Genomic DNA, 20,890 nt, shown 5'->3' with positions numbered 1-20,890 from the left:
TGGCTGAGGAGGTCGGCCGTTTCTCACCTCCGCTCCTCCAGGATCAGAGGGCCCGGAGCCAGAAGGGCCGAGGCCTCGCAGCACCGTGTTCACCCGACTGGCAAAGCTGGAGGGGGGGGGGCCTCAATAATGAATGAAGCCGGGCGGAGGTGTGTGAAGGTGTAAACACGGACATTTGTTTGTGTGCCAGGACGTCACTGTTGTTGTCATGTGAAGAACATTGTAACTTCAGTCTTTTTATAATCCGAGCACCTCCTCCTCCTCCTCCTCCTCTTCATGCTCCTCTTCCTCCTCTGCTTCGTTTTAAAAGCAGCTGACGTCAGATGTTTCAGGAATTAACTTTTGAATCAGTTTAACTTTAGTTTCCTCACTAACGTGCTCAGCGAGGATGAAGGAACATGGTAAACTTCATTACCTCCACATTAACATTTCAGCATTCGGCTCCACAGTCTCTATGATTCATTCATTTTGAGTTTGACCCCGCCCCCCACGCCTGACCTCTGACCTTTGTGCACAGTTTGGACGGAGATGAAGAAGCTCTGAGCAGGAGACTCGTTCTCCAGGTCGCTGAGGGTGAAGCGGAAGCTGTCGTGACCTTTGAAGGCGGCGGCGTTGGCGCGGCTGTTGTGTTGGTACCACAGACGGTTCAGCTCCACGTCGTCCTGAGTGAAGTTCTGAGCGGCCGACAGCTCGGTCCAACCCGACCCCGTCTGCAGAGCGACACAGAACCGACACAGACGCCGGGTGAGTCCTGAGCTAACACACTTTAAACTGACCTCAGGTCAGACACTTGGTGAACGTCAGCATGAAGAAGACGAAGCTGCAGGTTTATTACAAACAGTTTGAGTCTGTGAGACGTAGCTTAGCAACGCAGACAGTTCTTTCGTCTTTTAACATAAAGACGTCTTAAACCTTCATCCTCCACACACACACACACACACACACACACACACACACACACACACACACACACACACACACACACACACACACACACACCTTGAGCTGCAGTGTTCCAAACCGCGGTGCAGCGTTGATGTAGAAGTACACCTGGTTCAGGGGCGTGTCCATGTCCTCGGCCTCCAGAGCTACACTTGAAATCACCCTACGCTCGCCAGAGTCCACCTCCAACCCAGAATTCCTGGGACACCAACGAAGAAGAAACTGTGATTAAAATATATTCACAGTACATTTAGGACAAGGGGACAAGCTTTAGACAAGTATTCACGTTTGTCGAAGTAAATAAAGACGGACAACACGTCTCCACTCGGGAGGAAAATGAAGCCAAAATATCTCAGATACAAACGCTGCCATCTTGTGGTGATGATGCCATTTGGAGTGAAGCCGTGGTATCGAAGTCCCGCCCATACCCACGCTTGACCAATCCTGAGTCAGTTCCAGCTGTCAATCATGACGTCTCTGTTTTTATATAATAAATGAACCAAACTGATCAGAGACACTTGAACAATCAGAGAGATGAGGACGAGCGGAAACGACAGAAACATCTTTAAACATTTATTTAACGTCTACTTTGAGTTTTTAGTTTGGTCCCATTTGCTAACATGGAGGAGACAACCAGGGGGACAATCACTATCACTATGGGAGCTGTCATATCGTCCATCTGAGTCCAGTGTTCACTTTCATCTGTGTTTGATGTCCACCTGTCCAGGTAGAGGGCGGAGCCTTTTCTTCAGACACTCGATGGACAGAGATCAAATCAAAAGGACAGAATCAAACCATCCTTTAAATGAGTTCTGAACAAGAGGAACCGTTTGATTTTCCAAACACAACCTGCAGCTGCAGCAGAAGTTGAAAACTTGAGTGAGAGCAGGTTTTTCCAGGAGGGATCATGGGAGATCTGTGGTGGTGGACGTGGTGTTGGGACGGGAGGGGGGGGGGGGGCGGCTGAACATCAGAAACCGTCTGGCTGCTTCTTCACTCGGAACTAAAATCCACGCAGGACAGAAGCTGCCACGTCCGTCCTGCAGGAACGCAAAAACAAGGAGGCCGGCATCTGCCAAGTCTCTGCGTTACTTCCGCCCCGGCGGCCTTTACAGTACCAGCTCGGCCAACGCACCCACGCACGCCGACAACTGATCTGGGGACAGTGTGGAGGTGGTGGTGGTGGGGGGGTGATGATGGGACGGCATGAGGAACCCAGTGAAGGATGCAAAAACCCAATCACTCGTTCAAATGAACGGGGGGGGGGGGGGGGGGGGTTGTCCTCTGTTAACACCAGGTCACCACCATCCCTCCTCCCCCATCCCCATCCCCCTCCCCCCTCCGGCTCATGTTGACTCCACAGCAGCAGTTTGAATGACGATATTAAAGCAGCTCAGTCCCTGTTGGAAACGTGTGTGTCTGTGAAGTTGTGTTCTCTTGTTATTGTATTATATTATATAGTAAAGTTGTGTGTCTGTGAAGTTGTGTTCTCTTGTCCTGTGTTGATGCTTCAGAGTTTCAGAGACCCAGTCACGACCTGTCAAAATAAAAGCTCTGAAATTGAGCATGACATAAACGCAACAGCAACAATATGAGCGTTGTGCTTTTACTTTGTAGAAGTTGCCCAACAGGAACAGATTATATGAATGTGGTAACAAAGATCAACACCAGAGAGTCGAAGATGTTTCAGTCGTTCTTCTCTCCGATGTTCGTTCAAGAGTTTCTTTAGATTATTTGATGATAGAAAAACAGGCGGAGACGTAATGATTGACAGCTGACACTGACTCCTGATTGGTCCTTGATACCACGCCTCCACTCTACAATCACTACTGCGCAGACTCCGAATGCCGTCATCACCACAAGATGGCAGCACTTGTATCGGAGATAATTACGCTCATCAGATTTATTTTGATTAGTTATAACTCAGAGTCGGTGTGATGAGAATCTGAAGAAGAAGAAACTTCACCATGGAGTCGTCTTTGTTTTTATTATTTTCAATTAGTATGTGAACAAATGTGTGTGTGTGTGTGTGTGTGCACGTGTGTGTATGTGTGTGTGTGTGCATGTGTGTGTGTGTGAGCGTGTGTGTGTGAGCGTGTGTGTATGTGTGTGTATGTGTGTGTGTGAGTGTGTGTGTGTGTGTGTGTGTGTGTGTGTGTGTGTGTGTGTGTGTGTGAGCGTGTGTGTGTGTGTGTGTGTGCACGTGTGTGTATGTGTGTGTGTGTGCATGTGTGTGTGTGTGAGCGTGTGTGTGTGAGCGTGTGTGTATGTGTGTGTATGTGTGTGTGTGAGTGTGTGTGTGTGTGTGTGTGTGTGTGTGTGTGTGTGTGTGTGTGTGTGTGTGTGTGTGTGTGTGTGTGTGTGTGTGTGTACTTGAGCAGTCGTGGTTTCTCGTCGTTGACCGGCAGCACAGTGACCTGAGCCGTCCCCTGGACTGTGTGGACGCCATCTGTCAGCTGCAGAGCCACGGCGTCCTCCAGGGTTTCTGTGTCATCGTGCATGTACATGATCTTCATGCCTGTGGAGGGAGGAGGAGGAGGAGGAGGGTGATGATGAAGAGGCAGGTGAAAGTGAGGGCAAAGATATTTGGCATTGAGTGGAAGAGGAGAGGAGGAGAGGAGGAGAGGAGTAGAGGAGTAGAGGAGTAGAGGAGTAGAGGAGGAGAGAGATGAATAATATCTATTTATGTTTAAACCAGTTGCTTCCTCCCTGAAAATGAAAAGTCTGTTGATGTGTCGGTGAAATATTGAGACGTGTTCGGTTCTTTAGCGACTAAACAAACATAATCATCATTTTCGGTGATTCTCTCCGACAACGTGAACGAAGTGTTCGTCAGCAGGATGAAACTGTCGATTTCCCGTGAACGAGTCAGAGACGAACTCTGCGTGAACATGTGAACTCTCAGAAATAAAGTTGAGTTGAGTTCAGTGAAGTGAAGTCAGGTTGTCGGCTCCTCACCTTGTCGCAGCTCCTGCAGGGTGAAGGAGGTGACGGGGAGGGTCCTCTGCAGGAGGCCGGCCCCCATCTCTTTGTAGCGGCTCATCTCGGCACCGTAGATTCCGTTGATCAGGCGCCCGTGAACCGGCGGCTGCACCACGGTGAAGCTGAGGAGGTCCGGAGGGGCGTCCAGGTCCAAACCGTCCAGTATGGACGGAGTCAGCTCCCTGATCCCGCCCTCCTTCACCTGCAGGAGGAACACAGGAACCGTATGATTGTGTGGCGCCCCCAGGAGGGCGTAATGAGTATTACACACCAGAAAACCTTGATCTTCTCAGACCTGTGAATCTGCAGTGTACGTACGGTGAAGTTGGCGAGCAGCAGAGAAGGCGTCTCATCATTGGTCGGATTGATGATGATGTAGAAGGGGACGTGGGCGGAGCGATGCAAGCCATCACTCACACTAATGGACAGTTGGTCGACAGTTGGCTCCGCCCCTTTGTGTTCAGATTGGACGTAGTTGATGAAGCCAGCAGTCAGATGGACGAGACTGAAGGATTCTGGGAAACAAACAACCTCTCAAACACACGTTTCTATTCCTGTGAGGACACGAACCTCGAGCCTCGAACTCTGAACCCTCACAACTTCAATCCAGATGTTAAACAGACAAATGTCCTCACAAACACAGACGGACACACTGACCCACTCGGACTCCTGCATTGCTCTTCTCAGATCCGGGCGTTGGCAGCGTGTTCTCCAGGAAGCCGTGCAGAGGCGGGGTCTCCAGGTGAAAGGTCAGCTGGTCCCGGGGGCTGTCGGGGTCTGAAGCCCCCAGGACCCCCCCACACAGACATGCTGAGGAGCCCTCGTCCACCACCAACAGGGACTCACCTGGGACAAGACACAAGCTGCTCAGCAACATGAGGACAATTCACAAGCTGCAGCTTCATTAAGTTTATTTTGCCTGAAGAGAAAAACATGTTGAGTCTCAGCAGCTCGACTGTCCCGTTTCAAATGTGTCCTTCAAATGTGTCCTTCAAATGTGTCCTTTAAATGTGTCCTTCAAATGTGTCCTTCAAATGTGTCCTTTAAATGTGTCCTTCCACTTTTGATCCAATAGGTGGATCCTACTCCTACTACGAATTATCCCAAGAAGCTAACGAGCGAATTGTCTGGCCACCGAGCTGCAGTATGAAAAAAGCAGAGTTGGTGAACAAAGATTTTCAGTAACTGGAAATCCTTCGTAGACCCGACGCCACGGTTCAGCTCGGCCTTCGTGGACTTCTTCTTCCACCAAGGCCACAACTGTGTAGAACGAGTCCTTGATAGGGTGCAGCCCTGAGGAGTCGTCCTGAAGGAGCTTGTGATCGACCAGTTAAATCTAAACTTTTCACCTTCCAGCAGGTGAGTTTGTTTTCGTGTTCCTTCGTTCATTGGACGTCTTTTTGAATTCAATGTTTTAATAACGAGAAAACAAAACTTTGGAAAAGGTCCCATCAATATCACGGTGGACACGAGTCAATCAGGCGTCTTTTCAAACTCAGTGAATGTCTTCTAGTTTCTCTTCATCCGCTCAACCTACACATCTGTCCCACTGTCTGTCCGTCCCTCCGTCTCTCTCAGCTGATAATGAATAGGCCCCATCCTGTTAATTAGTCAACACGTCTGACATGTTTATGTATAAATATATAGAGTTGTGTATATATACATTGTGCTGACAGTCCTGGATCCTGCTGATAAACCAGCGTCCTGCGAAAATAAGAAACAAGATGAAGCAGGATTCCTCTTGTTTCTCTGCGTTAATGCTCTTATACTCTGCGTCTTTATTCACTGCTAATTAATTACACCAAGACCCCCCCCACACACACACACACACACACATACACACACACACACAACCACCAAACCCGGCTCTGTTTGGCGGAGCCGGCGTTGAATGAATGGCGAGGTGTGCCTGCAGGATTAGAGAGTTATCCTGGTAGTGCCGCAGTAATCCGGCGAGCCAGGCGGCAGGAACACGTCGACTATTGTGACCGAGGGAAGCACTTCTTTTCTCTTTTATTTTCTAAAGACATTCATTGTCCAATGTCCACACACACACGGGGACACGATTATCTCACCCAATAGGCTCCCAGCAAACAATGGACAGATTTCACTTAAAACACATCACTGCCAACACACACACACACACACACACACACACACACAAACAAACAAAGACACACACACACTAACACACACAAACTGTGTTTGTACAAACTTTATTTAAACTAATTTCCCTGAAACAATAAAACTACACTTATTGAACTTTGCAGATTCACGTTAAATCAAATAAACAAATAGATTCTGATGAGATAAATTAAAATAATTCAAGCAATAATTTTTATAATAAAATATGTTTTTTTTCTGAAATGGGCCATTTTGTAGAATCACTTAAACTTTTGGTGCTTAAACGTAAATGTTTGATCCAAAATGCCTCTGTCTTAAAATCAAGATCACATAATTTATTAAAATGTCGGGTTATTATTTTGTTCTATTTTAAGAGACTTAAAAATCAACTTTCATCCATTTCATCTAATGACACAAACGCTACAGCGAGAATATTTCAGTGTTTTCAATAAAATCAACTGCTGCAAATATTTTTATCAAAAAATTAAATCTAATGTTTCATCTGCACAGAAAAACAACATGATGACGGATGAGGCCTCAAATCAACAGGATCTTCTCTCTTGTGTTGATGACGATAAGTTGTTTGAAATATATAATATCTATAACACAACATGTTCATTGGATGATGTCGGTCCTGAAATAATCAGTTTGACATTTTCTAAAGAAAAACAAAAATGATTTTAACGTAGGAGCAGACAAAAGAAGTTACCACCGATTATTTACAGTGTGTAAACAAAGACACACACACACACACACACCTCAGTCATGCCAGTGTGTCCCAGTGGTCACTGTTCTCCATTGATAACCACAGAGCTCCTTCAATCCCTCTTCTTGGCTCCGACTCCAGCGAGAACTATCTCCCACCCCAGGAGAGTGTGTGTGTGTGTGTGTGTGTGTGTGTGTGTGTGTGTGTGTGTGTGTGTGTGTGTGTGTGTGTGTGCCCCCCCCTGCAGTGTGTGTTGGACTGATAGGTGACAGCGTGTCGTTGGGGTCAGAGCTGCTCTGCTGCATTAAGAGGATTGTCAGCAGTGAAGACCTGGAGGTGTTGGCATCAACACACACACGTCTCTCTATACTAGTGAGGACACTCATTGACACAGACAAATACCTCATTCTAATTCTGACCCCTAAACCAAGTGTGAGCCTCTGACCATTAAACGTGGGTCACAAAGTGAGGACCGCTCAAAAAGTCTAAGAAAATACATAAATCCTTCAAAGAGCAAACTGTTTAATTCCAGCTCGGCCTCGTGGTCCACCCGCTCTACGGAGGCGACGCCTTCGTGAGCTTTGTCTCAGTCGAGGGCCGCGTCCTTTCAGAAGCTGCATTTGGAGACGAAAGACGTCCCAGAGGTGGGACTAGACTCTTCAAGGCTCCTCCAAGTGCAGCACACAAATGTGTCCTTCCACCACCGAGCATCGAAGGTTCCACCGAAAGGAGTTACGACACATTATTTGCAGTGTGTAAACAAAGACACACACACACACACACACACACACACACACACACACACACACACCACACATCTCATAAGACGACGGGACCGTCTCGAGGCTGCACGGCTGAACTTCACGTCAAATAACAGGAAAGAGTTGAAGCTTTGAACGCTCATGTAAACACAGCTGACGCTTCACTTCCTCAGATCCACCGTCAACCACACATTTCTCTTAGAGGTGAAGAAGGTCATGAGGTCATGAGGTCATGAGGTCATGAGGTCACGAGGTCACAGGAAGGAAAGAGACAGTTTGTTAAGAACAGCTGTTAGAGAGACGTCTCACCCAGAGTGATGGCGGGGACTTTGTTGTTGACGGGGAGGACGGTGATGTTGAGGTCGTACACGGGAAGCGTGCCATGGAGGGGGACAGGTGGGGGTGGGGCGTCCCCGTGGCAACAGCCTTCTGTCCCTCCAGCCTCGCCGTCTGAGATGATGAGGGTGACGGTATCGAACACCGGCTCAGGTCCGATTTCTCCTCCTGAACACAACACAACTGTTATTAAAGCTGGATATCATTTAACAGCAAAGTCACAGGGTCATGTGAGGCGTGGTCATGTGACGCAGGGTCATGTGAGGCGTGGTCATGTGACACAGGGTCATGTGACACAGGGTCATGTGAGGCGTGGTCATGTGACACAGGGTCATGTGACACAGGGTCATGTGACACAGGGTCATGTGACACAGGGTCATGTGAGGCGTGGTCATGTGAGGCGTGGTCATGTGAGGCGTGGTCACCTGTGTGGACGTAGTAGATGTGTCCCTGCAGCAGGTCCTGCTGGGAGAACTTGTCCACAGTCAGTCCAGCTCTCTGCAGCTCGCCTCGACCTGGAGTCCGTGCCAACATGTAGGTCAGTCTGGAGTCGTCGCTGTCCCGGTCCGTCGCCGACAGGTAGTCCAGCGTCACCTGGACCCGCCCCCCCTCCTCACAGCTCAGCTCCCCCCGCAGTCCTCCTCCCAGCTGTGGAGGCTCGTCGTTCATCGGCAGGACCTAAGGACGGTGGGGGGGTCGTCACTGTCGTCACGTCGACTCTATAGATTTATTCTGCGTTCCTGCCGCAGGTCAACTCACCTGTATCGGTAAAACCACGTGAGCCGAGTTCAGACCGTCCGTCACCTTCAGACCCACCTCGTCCTCGGTGGTCTCAGAGTCATCGTGGATGTACCTGCAGCAAATCAAACTTTTAGTTTAGTTACAGACGAATAAACTCCTGACGTGTGGACGGACACAATCGATGTATAGATCAATATACATCATCAGCAGGTCCTCAGGAGGACAGACGTTCACACAGTGTCCCTCACCTGAGTCGAAGTCCTCTCAGGTCGTGCAGAGTGAACTCGTCTCCCTGCAGCAGCGTTCGTCCCTGCAGCTCCAGTCGGCCGTGGCGAGCCGTCCTCTGGAGCTCCGCCCTCAGCGCCTCCTCGCCGCTGTCTCGATCCCGGACCAGGAGGTGTTCCTCGGTCAAAAAGGCTTCCCCGCCCTCCTCCACCCGCAGCAGGTTGGTGAAGGCCTGCAGATCCACAGCAGGGGTCAGAATCTGGATCTTCACACTAACTTCATCGTGTACCGTACATGGAGTGTGACCTCTGACCTCTGGTGCCTGGTCGTCCACGGGGGTGACGGTGATGTTGAAGAGGAGGCCGGAGATGGTGCCGCCCTGGTGGTCGCTGACGGAGAAGACGAACTGGACGAAGAGCGGCGCCGGGCCGATGTCCTCCACAGGAGGCATGAAGGCCACTTTCATGTGGTTCACTGCATGCTGGGAGAACGGGGGGGGGGGGGGTTGAAGCAGCACTTTTATTTTTCAGGATACAATAACGTGTGTGTGTGTGTGTGTGTGTGTCAGGGTCAGGATGCAGTAACACGCGTGTGCTGTGAACCTGTGTGAAGGACTTTAACACGGGCACCATGTGGTCCCTCCTCATGGCGTTGGCGGTGTCTGTGTAGAACAGACGTCCTGCGTCCATCAGCCTGAAACAAAAAGGAGAATGAAAACTTCTCCATGAGCCTGAAGAGACGTTTTACATCCGGAGGCTTCCTGCCCGTCTTTACCCAGGATGCAGTGGACTGAAGCAGGGCTGCGTGACGGTGTAGGTCAGGTCGGTGTCTGGATGTTCTCTGTCTGTGAAGTGGAGGTGGGACTGAGTGATGTAAACCACCTCCGTCTCCTTCACCGTCAGAGAGCGAACGCTGCCGGACGCCTCCACCGGGAGCTGGTCCTTCACCGGGAAAACATGGAGCACCACCGTCTGGAAACACGGCGAGAAATAAAAACCTTCTGTGTGCTGCTGGGAGGACAGCGTCTTTTATTCTCACGTGTTTCTTCTGTCTGACTCACATATGTCTGCGAGAGGTTGGGCGGCTGGTGGCTGTCGGACAGCGTGAAGTCGAAGGCGTCCTCGAACAGCTCGTCTCCAGAGTGCAGGTAGTAGATCTGACCCTGCAGCAGGTCTCGCTGCAGGAAACTGTCCACGGGAACTCCTGCACAGGAAGTGACGCAGCGCGATGAAGACAAGTGTTTGTGAACGTACGTCAACTTGTGATCGAGCTCTGATTCGTTTTTACTCTTGAGTGAACTCGTGACCTTTGACCTCCCTCCACCCACACATAGATAACTGTTCTTGGTGTTGACGGTGTGTGTTGGTGTTTTCGCTCCGCCCTCACCTGCCTCTTGGGCGGACGTCTTCCGGACCAGCTGCCCCGCCTGGGGGGAGGAGACCACCTGGTAGAGGATGTAGTCGTCGCTGGAGTCCAGGTCGGAGGCCAACAGCATCACCTCCTCCAGCCTCAGGGCGCCGCCCTCCTGCACCTCCACCGCCACGTTGTTGATGAGGAACGGCGGTGAGTCGTCCTTGGGCAGGATGTTGATGGGGAACTTGTGTCGGATGCTGTGACGGCCATCGCTGATGCGGAAGACGACGTGATCCCGCGTGGTGTCGCTGTCAGAGTGATGGTAGACGACCACGCCCTCCCTAAGGTCCTGCACCCGGAACATGAACGCCTTCCTGCCTGAAACACAGGACGCAGGTGAACTGAAACAGGAAATGCAGATCTTGTTTTGGGCGATTTGTAGATTAATCAGCAGTTAAATCTCAATAATCAGTTCTGTTCTTATAATAATGAATTAAATCGTCCAAACGATCCACAAAGGATTAATTACGTGTTAAAAACCTCTCTGACATATTTGCATATGTCTGTGAGGCGCCCCGCCCACGACCAGCTGAATATTCTAACACATCCAGGAACACGCGTGTTTGTGGTTTTTGTTCTCATGAGCGGAACATGAGAAGATCGTCAGGATGTCGGGTGATCACCAACATCCGTGATCATCAGAACAATTAGAGCTTTCAACTTTCCTGACATCACACGAGTTCATCTGCCAGACACAGAGTGTTGAAACAGGAGCGACACTGAGACGAAATCTGAACAAGAATCAACTTCACATCGTAGAATTATAATTATTCAATATTCAAGATACATAAGTGTAAATCGTAACCACCACATCATAATATACATCATCCCAATGCTCTTTACGAAGAAGGTCACAATTATAAAAGCAATAAATCAATGTGATGTGGTAACGACTTCAAATGTAAGTGAAATCAGGTTTTATAATATTATTTACTGCTTCTTCAGTGGAACTGAGGCGACCACGTCACGATATCCAGATTTAACTACATAAATACAATAATTCTGCATCAGAACATTTTGCAGATTTTTGGGATATCAATATTTATTAAAATTGAAAAAATATCCTCATCAATTAATATTGACTTCAACCATGTCAGTGGAATAAAGAACTAAAATATATCTTTGCTTTTCATGAGGTCAAATGTATGATAAGAAAGATTTGGACAAATAAATAAATATAGAGTAGATGCAGTTCTTTGAATCTTTAGCTGTAGCTTAGCGGAAAATTATTCATTTTATTGACAACTTTTATTGTGAAAGTCAGATTTTATCTTATCTCGATGTCAGAGTGAAGAGTTGGACTAAAAATGAGGAACTTGTGTGTCCTACATAAATGAAATATAGGCCACGTCCATCTGTCAGCTCTCTGCTGGCTGGCCTCCCTCACACCATACAACAACGTTCACAGCGGAGCGTCACATGACTGGCGGCCTACTGGCGGACATGTGTTGTTGTCAGCGGACGCCTCCGGTTTCCAGCCAAAACTTCACACTTTGATTCAATTACCGTCCCCGACACATGAGCTGCTTTTTTCTCCCATTGTCACTTGGAAATAACAAGTTTCTCTTAGCGCCTGAAGGCGCGGCGAGGCGCTGGCTGGGGTTTGTGCTGTGAACACCGGTGGGGCAAAACGTGGCGTCCTTCCCGGTGGCCGTCCCGTTGCCAGGATGGGGGGCTTCCTGTCTCCCTGCGTTTGCCAGAGAGACAGAAGGGCAAGGTCAGCAGACAGATTGAGAGACGAGCGGTCGCGAGCCCGAACCTCATTAGTAACTTTACCGAGGGGAACCGGCTACTGGTCCAAGTGATGGAAACAACTTGGTAATTGGGCCCAAAGGTGGCGTTGGGCAACAGGCCCATAAAGGAAAAAACGACTGTGTGTGTGTGTGTGTGTGTGTGTGTGTGTGTGTGTGTGTGTGTGTGTGTGTGTGTTTCAGACAGGGAGTGTGTGGCGGGACAGGCAGCCATCCATTTGGCTGAAGGCGTTGGACAGAGCCTGCAGTGACTGTCCCCCCACGCTTCAGCGTCACCGCCCTGGAGTCGCAGCACCGAGGGTCAGCAGCGTCCTCCTCCCCGGAGACACAACTCCACCGGAGGATCCACTAACTGCCTCCTACAGGCCGCACGCACAACACGCGTGCAGAGCGGCGCCAAACTTTTGTTGGCTTCCTGCTTCTGAACGTGAGCAGCAGATGAACGGAGTCTGAACCGAGGAGGAGGAGGAAGAGGAGGAAGAGGAGGGTGGAAACCTGCCTGATGGGTAACAAGTTTCAACAAACATCAACTCAAACACTTTGCTGTTAAACAGAGACAAACAATCAGCTGATTCATTTATTATCTGACAGATGCTTCATCACTCGATATTCTTTAGTTTTAGGTTCATGGTCGAACTTAAAAACATTTAACTTTTCAAACTTTACAAAGGCCTCAAAAACTTTTAGACTTTTTAAGACAATAATGATTTAAATTACTGACACTCCATCATAACTGAAGATGAGGTGAAGTAGACGAGGAGAAAATAAAATTATAAATATATAAAATTATGTTTCCTTCTTCCAAGAATCCACCAGTAGAGGAATAATGAAATATCTAAAAAGTGAAACGAGCCAAGAAGAGAACAGCCGTCAGGTGTTCGGTGTTTGTCGTTATTTGTTTCTGCAGCAGAAAGAGTCTCAGGTTTGAGATGCAGAAGAAAAATGACTGTGAACACACACAGACTCATTCAGACTCATTTACAGCTTGTTAAAAATCCATCAGGTTAAAAATCAGCTTGTTGTTTCTCTTACTTTAATTCTTTCCTTTTCTTTATCCAGTTATAATTTCTTGTCTCTTGTTCTTTTTGTTGTGATAGAAATTTAAAATTGTTCAAATTGGTTAAAGGCCTTTTATTTGTCTCGTTACCTCACAAGTGAGAGTTGAAGGAAAGTTTGTCTTTTTTTAATATGTTTTATTTCATCTGAATTTGCATCAGGACACATTTTCTCTTATTTTTCATATTTTCAATGTTAAAAAACTCAAACAGCTGTTGAAAAGAAGTCAACCTGCTCAGTGAGCCACAGATTAGATGAAACGAGTCGGCAGAAAACACAGTGTCCTGTTTCTAAACGTCTGAAGGAGCCATGAAAGGTTAACTCTCCGCCTGAACCCCTCAGGGCCCCTGCACCCCCCCCCCCCTCAGAGCTGGTAGCATGAAAACCTGTTTGGGGACAGTGCATCTGCTCCTTGTGCACGGTGGCATGAAATAGCATAAGTCTCTCCAATCTGCTCGCTCCCGCTCCCCGTTTGAGACAAAGAGGCCGTCTCCCTATGCGCTGGGCTGGAAGGGACAGACGTGGACGGAGAGCGAGGCAGCAGCAGCCTCTGCGCCGCCACGGCCCCTGGCCAACCAAGTGGCCACGGCCCCATTTTACACCTGATTAGGAAACACATGCAGGGCCACTAGACATATGCTTCCCCAGCCACACCACAGTCCCTGACGGACGGGCGACACATGGAGGAAAAAGGGCGGAAAAGGCCAGATGACGTTCTCTGGGAATTCCCAGGGCGGTGTGCGTGTCGGAATACCAGCACAGGATTAAAGGGCCGAGGTTTGAAGCCTGGTTCTTCTTACGGTGATGAGACCATGACACGTGAATGACATGTTAACCAACGTTCTCATTGTGTTCTTCAACCAGCACGTGTGTGTGTGTGTGTGAGGGAAACTAGAATCACCGTCCACCTGTTTCACACACATTCTTTAAACCACACTCATGTGAGGTCACTGTGACCTTTGACCTCTGGAAGCTCCTCAGTTCATCTGTGAGTCTCAGTGAACATTTTCACCAAATCTGACAAGATGCTCTTGAGGCGTTCTTCAGACAATGTGTTCACAGGGCAAACAGCCACAGCGCCCTCTGACCTCTGACCTCTGACCCTCTGATCTAATGCGATCAACCAACTGAACGTTTGAACATATGAAGAAATTCCATCGAGACGTTTTGGGGATTTCAAAATGTTGATTCATTAGAAGCTGTGATTTGTATCTGGACAAAGTCTGGTGACCCCATGACCTCTGACCTCTCACCTCTGACACTGAGACGGCCGTGCAGGGGACCATCCACCGCCACCAGGTGGACACCATCGATGTTGTCGTTGTCGACGATCTGCAGCTCCTCCCAGGTGATTGGTCGAGACTGACCCTCCAACAGATCCAGACCTGAGATCAACAAAACGAATCAGTCTGATCTGTCGACTTCAACTCAACAACCTCAGGATCTGGTGCTCACCCATGTTCCAGGAGACTCTGGGTGCGTTGGTTTCAGACGCCCTGATGGAGATGTGCACCATGATGGGTGGGCTGGTCATATAGGAGCCGTCTATAACCTGGAACTCCACCTAACAGAAGGTTCAGGGGCAGTTAATGTCTGGAATGTATTTTTGATCACAGATGGAGAATATTGACATATAAAGATGTTTTGCTGTTCATTGACCAGAAGATGTTCATCGAACTTCATTCGATCATCATCACCCTCCAGTACCTCGTAGTTCCTGCGATGTGATTGGCTGCTGTTGGGCGGCTGGTAGCCCACCTTCATCTCGTGGAGGTCCAGCCAGGTGAAAGACCCGACAGGCTTGGTGTGGTCATCCAGGTGGGTGACGTAGCCCTCGAGGGGCGGGACGGTCACGTTGAAAACCAACCTCTCCTGTGGCGTCTCGTGGTCTTTGGCGTCCAGGGCGGCGGTGGTGAGCGGGGTGAGGATGAACTGGTCCACCTCCAGGATGAAGGAGGCCATGAAGCCGGCCTGGGGCGGCTGGTTCTGCATCGCACCGTGGATCAAAACTGGCAACCACACCGCCTCCGACTGGGAGCGGAGCAAAGTGAAGACGAAAGATAAACACCTCTTCTTTCTTTTCTACATCTCACGTGAACATTTAACATCTCAAAGAAATCAACACATGCTGCCTCGACTTCTGCTGCTGATCGTGATGGAGACAGAAACACTCCGATGTGTTGGAGATGACACCTGAGCTAACAAGAGCATTTTAACATTTTAAACACCACATGCACAAAACTGAGAAATGAACATGAAGTGGGACGTCACCCTCCGACTGCCAATAAACTTCTAAACGTCTGAGGTGAACTAACACATCCACTTCCAACTTCGACAGAAACGTACTTTATCAACTAAAGCTCTTTATTACGTCTCTTCTCCAAAAGTTATTTTCCTCCAACGCTCTGTTTCCTACACTGGAGCCACAGGAATATACCAGTGTCTCTGAATCACTGTATTTCCTCCAGGTCCTGGACGGGTCTCGTACCTCCAGCAGGGCCCGTGTGCTCTGCTCCCTCAGCTCCACCCTGATGGGGATGTAGTCGATCTCTGGCGATGGAGGACTGAGGTGCTGGTACTTCAGCCCGGAGCTCAGGAAGTCGTGGCAGCTGGTTTTCAGGAATCGAACCTCCTTGGTGTCATGGCGACAGGGTTTGTTTCCAGGACAGAGCGCCGCCGTCTCTCTGCCTGAACACGAGTCAACAGATGATTAAAACAAGTGTAGAGCTCTGACACAAACAACCGCATCTTATCTTACCTTCAAAATGTTGAGAAAAACTTTTTTTTACAATTTAATTATCGATTGTTTTATTTTCATTGTGATTTTACAATTGATCACATTTTTCTATTTCTATTTAAAAACATTTAATATTGTTGAATCTCATCTCGTCAGCAGGTTTCTCACTTTTTCATTTAGTTTTTAATTGTTGTAAATGTCAAGTTCTGCATGAAGTAAATAAAGTTTGTTTATAATTATTATTATTAGATTTGACGAGTGTTCATTTCTGATGTTAGGCCATCATTTTGTTAAATTATAGAATAATGAATAATGTTTAGAATAAAACATCTGGTTGGTTAAGTTTGGTTATAGGAGAGATCTTCATCAGCGCTGTCGCCATGGCTACGTGATGTGTCCACGTGTGTCGTACCTTTCCTCAGGGTGGCGTCCTCCTCCCTCACCAGCTGACCCAGAGCGGGGACGTTGGTGTCGGTGGTCGTCAGCCTGACGGTGCAGACGAGGTCGGCGGTGGTCCTGATGCGGAGCACGGAGCCGTCGATGCTGTTGGACAAAGCGTAGAACTGAGGAACCACCAGAGGGACGATGCCCAGCTCCACCACAGCAGAACCCGAGTCCAGCACCCGCACCGGCAGGACCAGTGTCTCCACCAGCGTGTCTGAAGACGTGAACCTACACACACACACACACACACACACACACACACACACACACACACACACACACAGGAGTTTTGAGTTCTCCAAACTCCACTGGAAGTAGCTAAATTACTTATTTTAATTTTTTTGATTTAAATCATTAAGTTCACAACAACAGGAACATGTGGGGACGTTCAGGTGAGGGGCGGAGCCTGTAGAGCAGCAGGAGGCGGGACATGACGTCTAAACTGTGTAAAGATCAGTGTTGTTGTTTACGGCTCGTCCACACGGCGTCTGTTCTTTAATCAATGATTTATTAATTATGTGTTTAAATGTTACATGCGTGGCACTAATACTATTCTGCATTAATGCTCCTACTGATTCTAACCTGTAGACTCGGAGCATCACCGTGTCCTCGTCCAGCAGTGGACTCCCGTTGTGGACGTATTTGACCTCGTCCTCCATGAAGCTGCAGTCGAACACCTGCAGACAACAGATGAAACCCTCAGAACACTGACGTGTGCCGGTTCTGTTTGTACCAGAGCTCACCACAGACATCATCCTCACCTGTGGCGTCAGCCTGCCGACTCTCTGAGTGACGGGTTCGTTCATCACCACCTCCATCTTACAGTCTGCGCTCGGATCCACGCTGATCTTCAGCTCTTTCTCTGTGACGAACACAGAGCGACCCCTGGCGACCTCCACGCCCGAGTTTACCACAACCAAACTCCCGCTGCAGAAGGACGTCACCGCCAGCAGCCGCAACAACCCGCCGAGGGCAGCCATGTCAGGACGGGCGAGGGATTCTGGTTTCACAGGTTCAGGTCAGAAAGGTTGTTGTGACGGAAACGAGAGGACTCAGTCGGCCTCAGGTCACATCCTCTGTCCGAGTCACTTCCACCTGCAGAGTTGAATCAACCTGGTTAATAACAACACTTCATCTGAAACTGTTTGTGTGTGGAAGCTAAATGTTCCGACACGTGGCCGTGTTCATCATGACGCCACTGACGAATGATCACACACGAGCAGGGGAAACAGGGGTCAGGGGTCGGTCCGCCCTAACTAAAGATTTAATCTAACAAATGTAACTTAACTGGAAGATAAGTCACTGGTTTTACCAACATTTTACCTTTCCTCACTAATTAGCTGGAATTTCATGAAAGTTGAAATCAGTGGCTGTTGACTCTGTGTTTGGTCTCCACCGCCTGGAGGAAATATCTGCCAAACGAAAACCAACAATAGAACTAAACAATTTTCTAAAAAGGTTCCAGTAAAAATCCAGGCTCGAGTTTTCTGATTAAATCTGCGACTGAGAACTATTTGAAAAGAAATGAATTCAAGGTCAAATGTTGGCTTAGTTCCGTGTCCACCTCCTCCTGAGGAAACATCTGTCTCAGACAGAAGCTCCACAGAGCTGGAAACATCGTTAAATAACATTAATGAAGCTTTAAGATAATTCTAATCTCCTATAGTCTTTAAAACTGAAATCCAGTCAAGCTGCTCAGAACATTTGAACTTCCAACTCAGAATCTTCTCATCTGAAACCTGAATCTAATGAATTGAATCATAAATACAAACAGATCCTGATCCGCTTTAACTACGATTTACAGCCTGAAACTCAGATTGTCTTCCTCCGCTCTGAGTCCATGCGACAAAGCCAGCAACACAACTCCTCTACATCCTCCAAACTCCCAGCATGCAGCTGACTGACGCCACAGCACACTCCTGGCCGGAAAACGCTTTCACCCTCCATTTCACTTCAAACCAAAGGCCGCAGCGGGAAACAAGAGGTTAATCTGCGTGACCCAGCGGAGGTGGTGGAGGTGGCGTGGGACGGGCGGCGCGGGGGAGGGGAGGTGTTTTCTGGATCAAAGCAGGGCACCAGCTGGAGCCGGCGTGTCACTTCTCATCCGACCAGATGAGCGACGCTTCGTTAGCAGAGACTTCTTCAAACTGAGAGTGTGACCTCACGGTGACGCTCAGTGAGAACACGGAGGACTTCTATTGTGCTGTTACAGAAAGTTACACAACGGTTTGACTTGATTGAGAAGTTTGTCTCAGTGCAGGTTTGAGACACGAGGAGGACGATGGTGTTTGAAACTCACCACAGACACTGACCTGAGCAGGAGGTCCAACCTGGTCCGACCCAGGAGACGCTGGAGACGCCTGGAGAACAGGTTGTCTTTCCTCACACTGCTCGAGGGACCACCTCCAGTCAACAAATGATCCTGGGACGAAACTGATAATTCAAAGTTCACCTTCGTGCATGTGGAGTAATTCAATGTAGTTCTGAGGACTCACTCACTGTGTTCACGTGAAACAACAGTTTACTTTCTCGATGGATCTTAAAACAGAAGAGAAATGAAACAGATTTCCCTGCGTCTCTCAGAGGAAGGAATTTAATCTCACCTGGACGTCCTGACGTCTCTGCAGAGACGACTGAATGTTGGACGAGCTCGGACGGAGACTTCTGTTGAATGATGCAGCAGCTGCTGCGTTGGCTGGAAGTGACTCACTGCGGCTGAATGGGAAACACAGTCCTGAACGAAGCAGGATAATTAGGTTCAGACTCAGACCCACTCAGAGTCTCAGATCTTCAGCTGGTGACCGTGTCCTCGTCCACAGGCGTCAAACTGTCTTTACTGTTTCCTTCACGTTTATCAAACAGCACAAGATACGACAACCGATCACCAAAACACATGACAACCACACAGCTGCTGATGCTAATGCAACCGTAACGGTTCACATCAAGTTTGATTACATGCAAACTCAATGCAAAGACACTAACAGTCACAAATACTCTGTGGACGAGACGTGTCCCTAAAGCCTCCCAGTGTTGAGACAGGAGAAGAGTCAGAGACAATCTTCAGAGGACACAGAGGACGAAGCAAAATGAGACTCTTTAAACGCAGCCTCCTGAGGAGGAGGCCCCTGAATTCAGACACAGCTGATGTGAGTCCAGCCGTTATCTGGTCTTTACAACTGAACTAGCATTAGCATTAGCATTAGCTACATGCAGAGGTTAGCAACTCGTTTCTGCAGAAGCAGAAGAAACATGAGGCCACCGACTGTAAATAAAGATGGCCGACATGTCAACTCCCAAAACTGAAGCCAAATCCTCTCCATCGCCCCCTGGTGTCTGGCTGCAGTATAGATCATTAACCTCCTCCTCCGTGTTAGCAGATGGGACATGAACCAAACTAAAAATCACAGCAGACGTTAAGTAAATGTTTGTAAAGATGTTTCTGTCGTTGCAGCTCGTTCTCATCTCTGATGTTTGTTCACGTGTTTCTCGTCAGTTTGGTTTGATCAGTTAATCGTCATGATTGACAGCTGACACTGAGGATTGGTTGTGTGGGCGGGGCCTTGATACAGACTCTGTGCACATGTACAAGTTGATTGGTTGGTTAATTATAAACTGTCTTTCCAAGTTGACGTCCTCGTCTTCTGCGTGTACAGTCGTCTTCTTCACCCTGAGATGTTTGTGTTCTTCACGTCCGTCACATGTAGAAACTTCATCAACACGTCGCTCGCTCACTCAAGTGTTAGTTCTAAGATTAGTGTCAGTGTGTGAGTTTATCTATTTGTACACAAGTTCCTCTGTGTATCTGCAGCTTTATTACTCTGTTAATCTCAATTCTAAGGAAGCTGATCCTTGTACGCAAGTTTGTGTTCAAACAAAAGTGAAGTTGTTTGTGTGTGAGTTTGTGTGTCTGTACATGAAATAAGTTTGTGGATCTGTTCAGGTTTGACGTGCAGCTGCAGACCTGCATCTGAACTCAACACTGCTCCTCCACGCGTTGGTGTTTGACGTGTGTCTGTTCATCTGTCTGGAAGTTTCACTGTGAGTTTGTCTGTGAGCTCATGTGTCAGTTCCTGTGTCTTTGTGTTGCAGAGTTGAGATGCAGGTTTGCAGCAGCTCTGTGTTGTTGCTGCACAGAAAGTTTCCACTGAACTCCTGCTGCTCTAATCACATCCACCGCCTGTAAAACTGAGGAGACACACTTCCACGAAGGAGCGTGCTACAAGCGAGTGTTTGAAACAAGAAAGAAGCTGAAGACAGAAGAAGGAGGGAATGAAAAGGAGGAATCCCTTCATTTTCCTCCACTCTGTGTTCGGTCTCTGTTCCGGGCCTGTTGGAGGTGTGTGTCGGCACGAGAGCAACAACCAAGTGTGTGTGTGTGTGTGTTGTGAAGTTGGCACCTACCTCCAGTTGTTGGGAGCTTGTGTTCGTCTCCGTCTTCTTCACCTTCTGTGCACACTCAGAGGAAGAGGAATGCTGTCACACATAACACTTCACACTCACCGTTTGCCACCACCCCCCATTCAACAGCTCACCGTCACCCCGAGACGTCTGGCATCCAACAACACAGAGAGAGAGGGGGGGGGTACACTGTGAGATGGGGAGAACAAAGGGCGAGCGAGATCCCTCCACCGGTTGAGTCCTAAACCAAAACCACAAAGAGAGAGAGAGAGAG

At 48.5% G+C, this 20,890-nt stretch overlaps 1 protein-coding gene across 7 annotated transcripts in view; it reads right to left on the bottom strand.

The window, feature by feature from the left end:
* frem1b (Fras1 related extracellular matrix 1b) overlaps nucleotides 1-20,890 on the bottom strand; it is a 27,326-nt gene extending 6,436 nt beyond the window's left edge. The window contains exons 1-26 of one of the 7 annotated variants that reach the window (XM_069520120.1): nucleotides 20,751-20,883; nucleotides 20,620-20,664; nucleotides 18,822-18,952; nucleotides 18,531-18,651; nucleotides 16,980-17,313; nucleotides 16,801-16,895; nucleotides 16,187-16,446; nucleotides 15,526-15,725; nucleotides 14,745-15,068; nucleotides 14,493-14,601; nucleotides 14,291-14,422; nucleotides 10,204-10,548; nucleotides 9,878-10,020; nucleotides 9,592-9,788; nucleotides 9,420-9,510; nucleotides 9,131-9,298; nucleotides 8,841-9,049; nucleotides 8,611-8,704; nucleotides 8,277-8,529; nucleotides 7,825-8,019; nucleotides 4,582-4,770; nucleotides 4,243-4,439; nucleotides 3,901-4,126; nucleotides 3,316-3,460; nucleotides 1,000-1,141; nucleotides 506-710 (exon numbers count right to left, since the gene is read on the bottom strand). In XM_069520120.1, coding sequence (XP_069376221.1) covers nucleotides 506-710; nucleotides 1,000-1,141; nucleotides 3,316-3,460; nucleotides 3,901-4,126; nucleotides 4,243-4,439; nucleotides 4,582-4,770; nucleotides 7,825-8,019; nucleotides 8,277-8,529; nucleotides 8,611-8,704; nucleotides 8,841-9,049; nucleotides 9,131-9,298; nucleotides 9,420-9,510; nucleotides 9,592-9,788; nucleotides 9,878-10,020; nucleotides 10,204-10,548; nucleotides 14,291-14,422; nucleotides 14,493-14,601; nucleotides 14,745-15,068; nucleotides 15,526-15,725; nucleotides 16,187-16,446; nucleotides 16,801-16,895; nucleotides 16,980-17,198 — 4,138 coding nt within the window. In that variant the 5' untranslated portion in view covers nucleotides 17,199-17,313; nucleotides 18,531-18,651; nucleotides 18,822-18,952; nucleotides 20,620-20,664; nucleotides 20,751-20,883. Of the gene's footprint in view, nucleotides 1-505; nucleotides 711-999; nucleotides 1,142-3,315; nucleotides 3,461-3,900; nucleotides 4,127-4,242; nucleotides 4,440-4,581; nucleotides 4,771-7,824; nucleotides 8,020-8,276; nucleotides 8,530-8,610; nucleotides 8,705-8,840; nucleotides 9,050-9,130; nucleotides 9,299-9,419; nucleotides 9,511-9,591; nucleotides 9,789-9,877; nucleotides 10,021-10,203; nucleotides 10,549-14,290; nucleotides 14,423-14,492; nucleotides 14,602-14,744; nucleotides 15,069-15,525; nucleotides 15,726-16,186; nucleotides 16,447-16,800; nucleotides 16,896-16,979; nucleotides 17,314-18,517; nucleotides 18,652-18,821; nucleotides 18,953-20,619 lie in introns of all 7 variants that reach the window. The other 6 variants (XM_069520142.1, XM_069520113.1, XM_069520117.1 and 3 more) reach the window with 6 other exon arrangements.

Source organism: Paralichthys olivaceus, chromosome 3, assembly GCF_024713975.1.
Source record: "Paralichthys olivaceus isolate ysfri-2021 chromosome 3, ASM2471397v2, whole genome shotgun sequence".
NCBI lineage: Eukaryota > Metazoa > Chordata > Actinopteri > Pleuronectiformes > Paralichthyidae > Paralichthys > Paralichthys olivaceus.
This window is presented reverse-complemented; position numbering and strand designations above follow the sequence as displayed.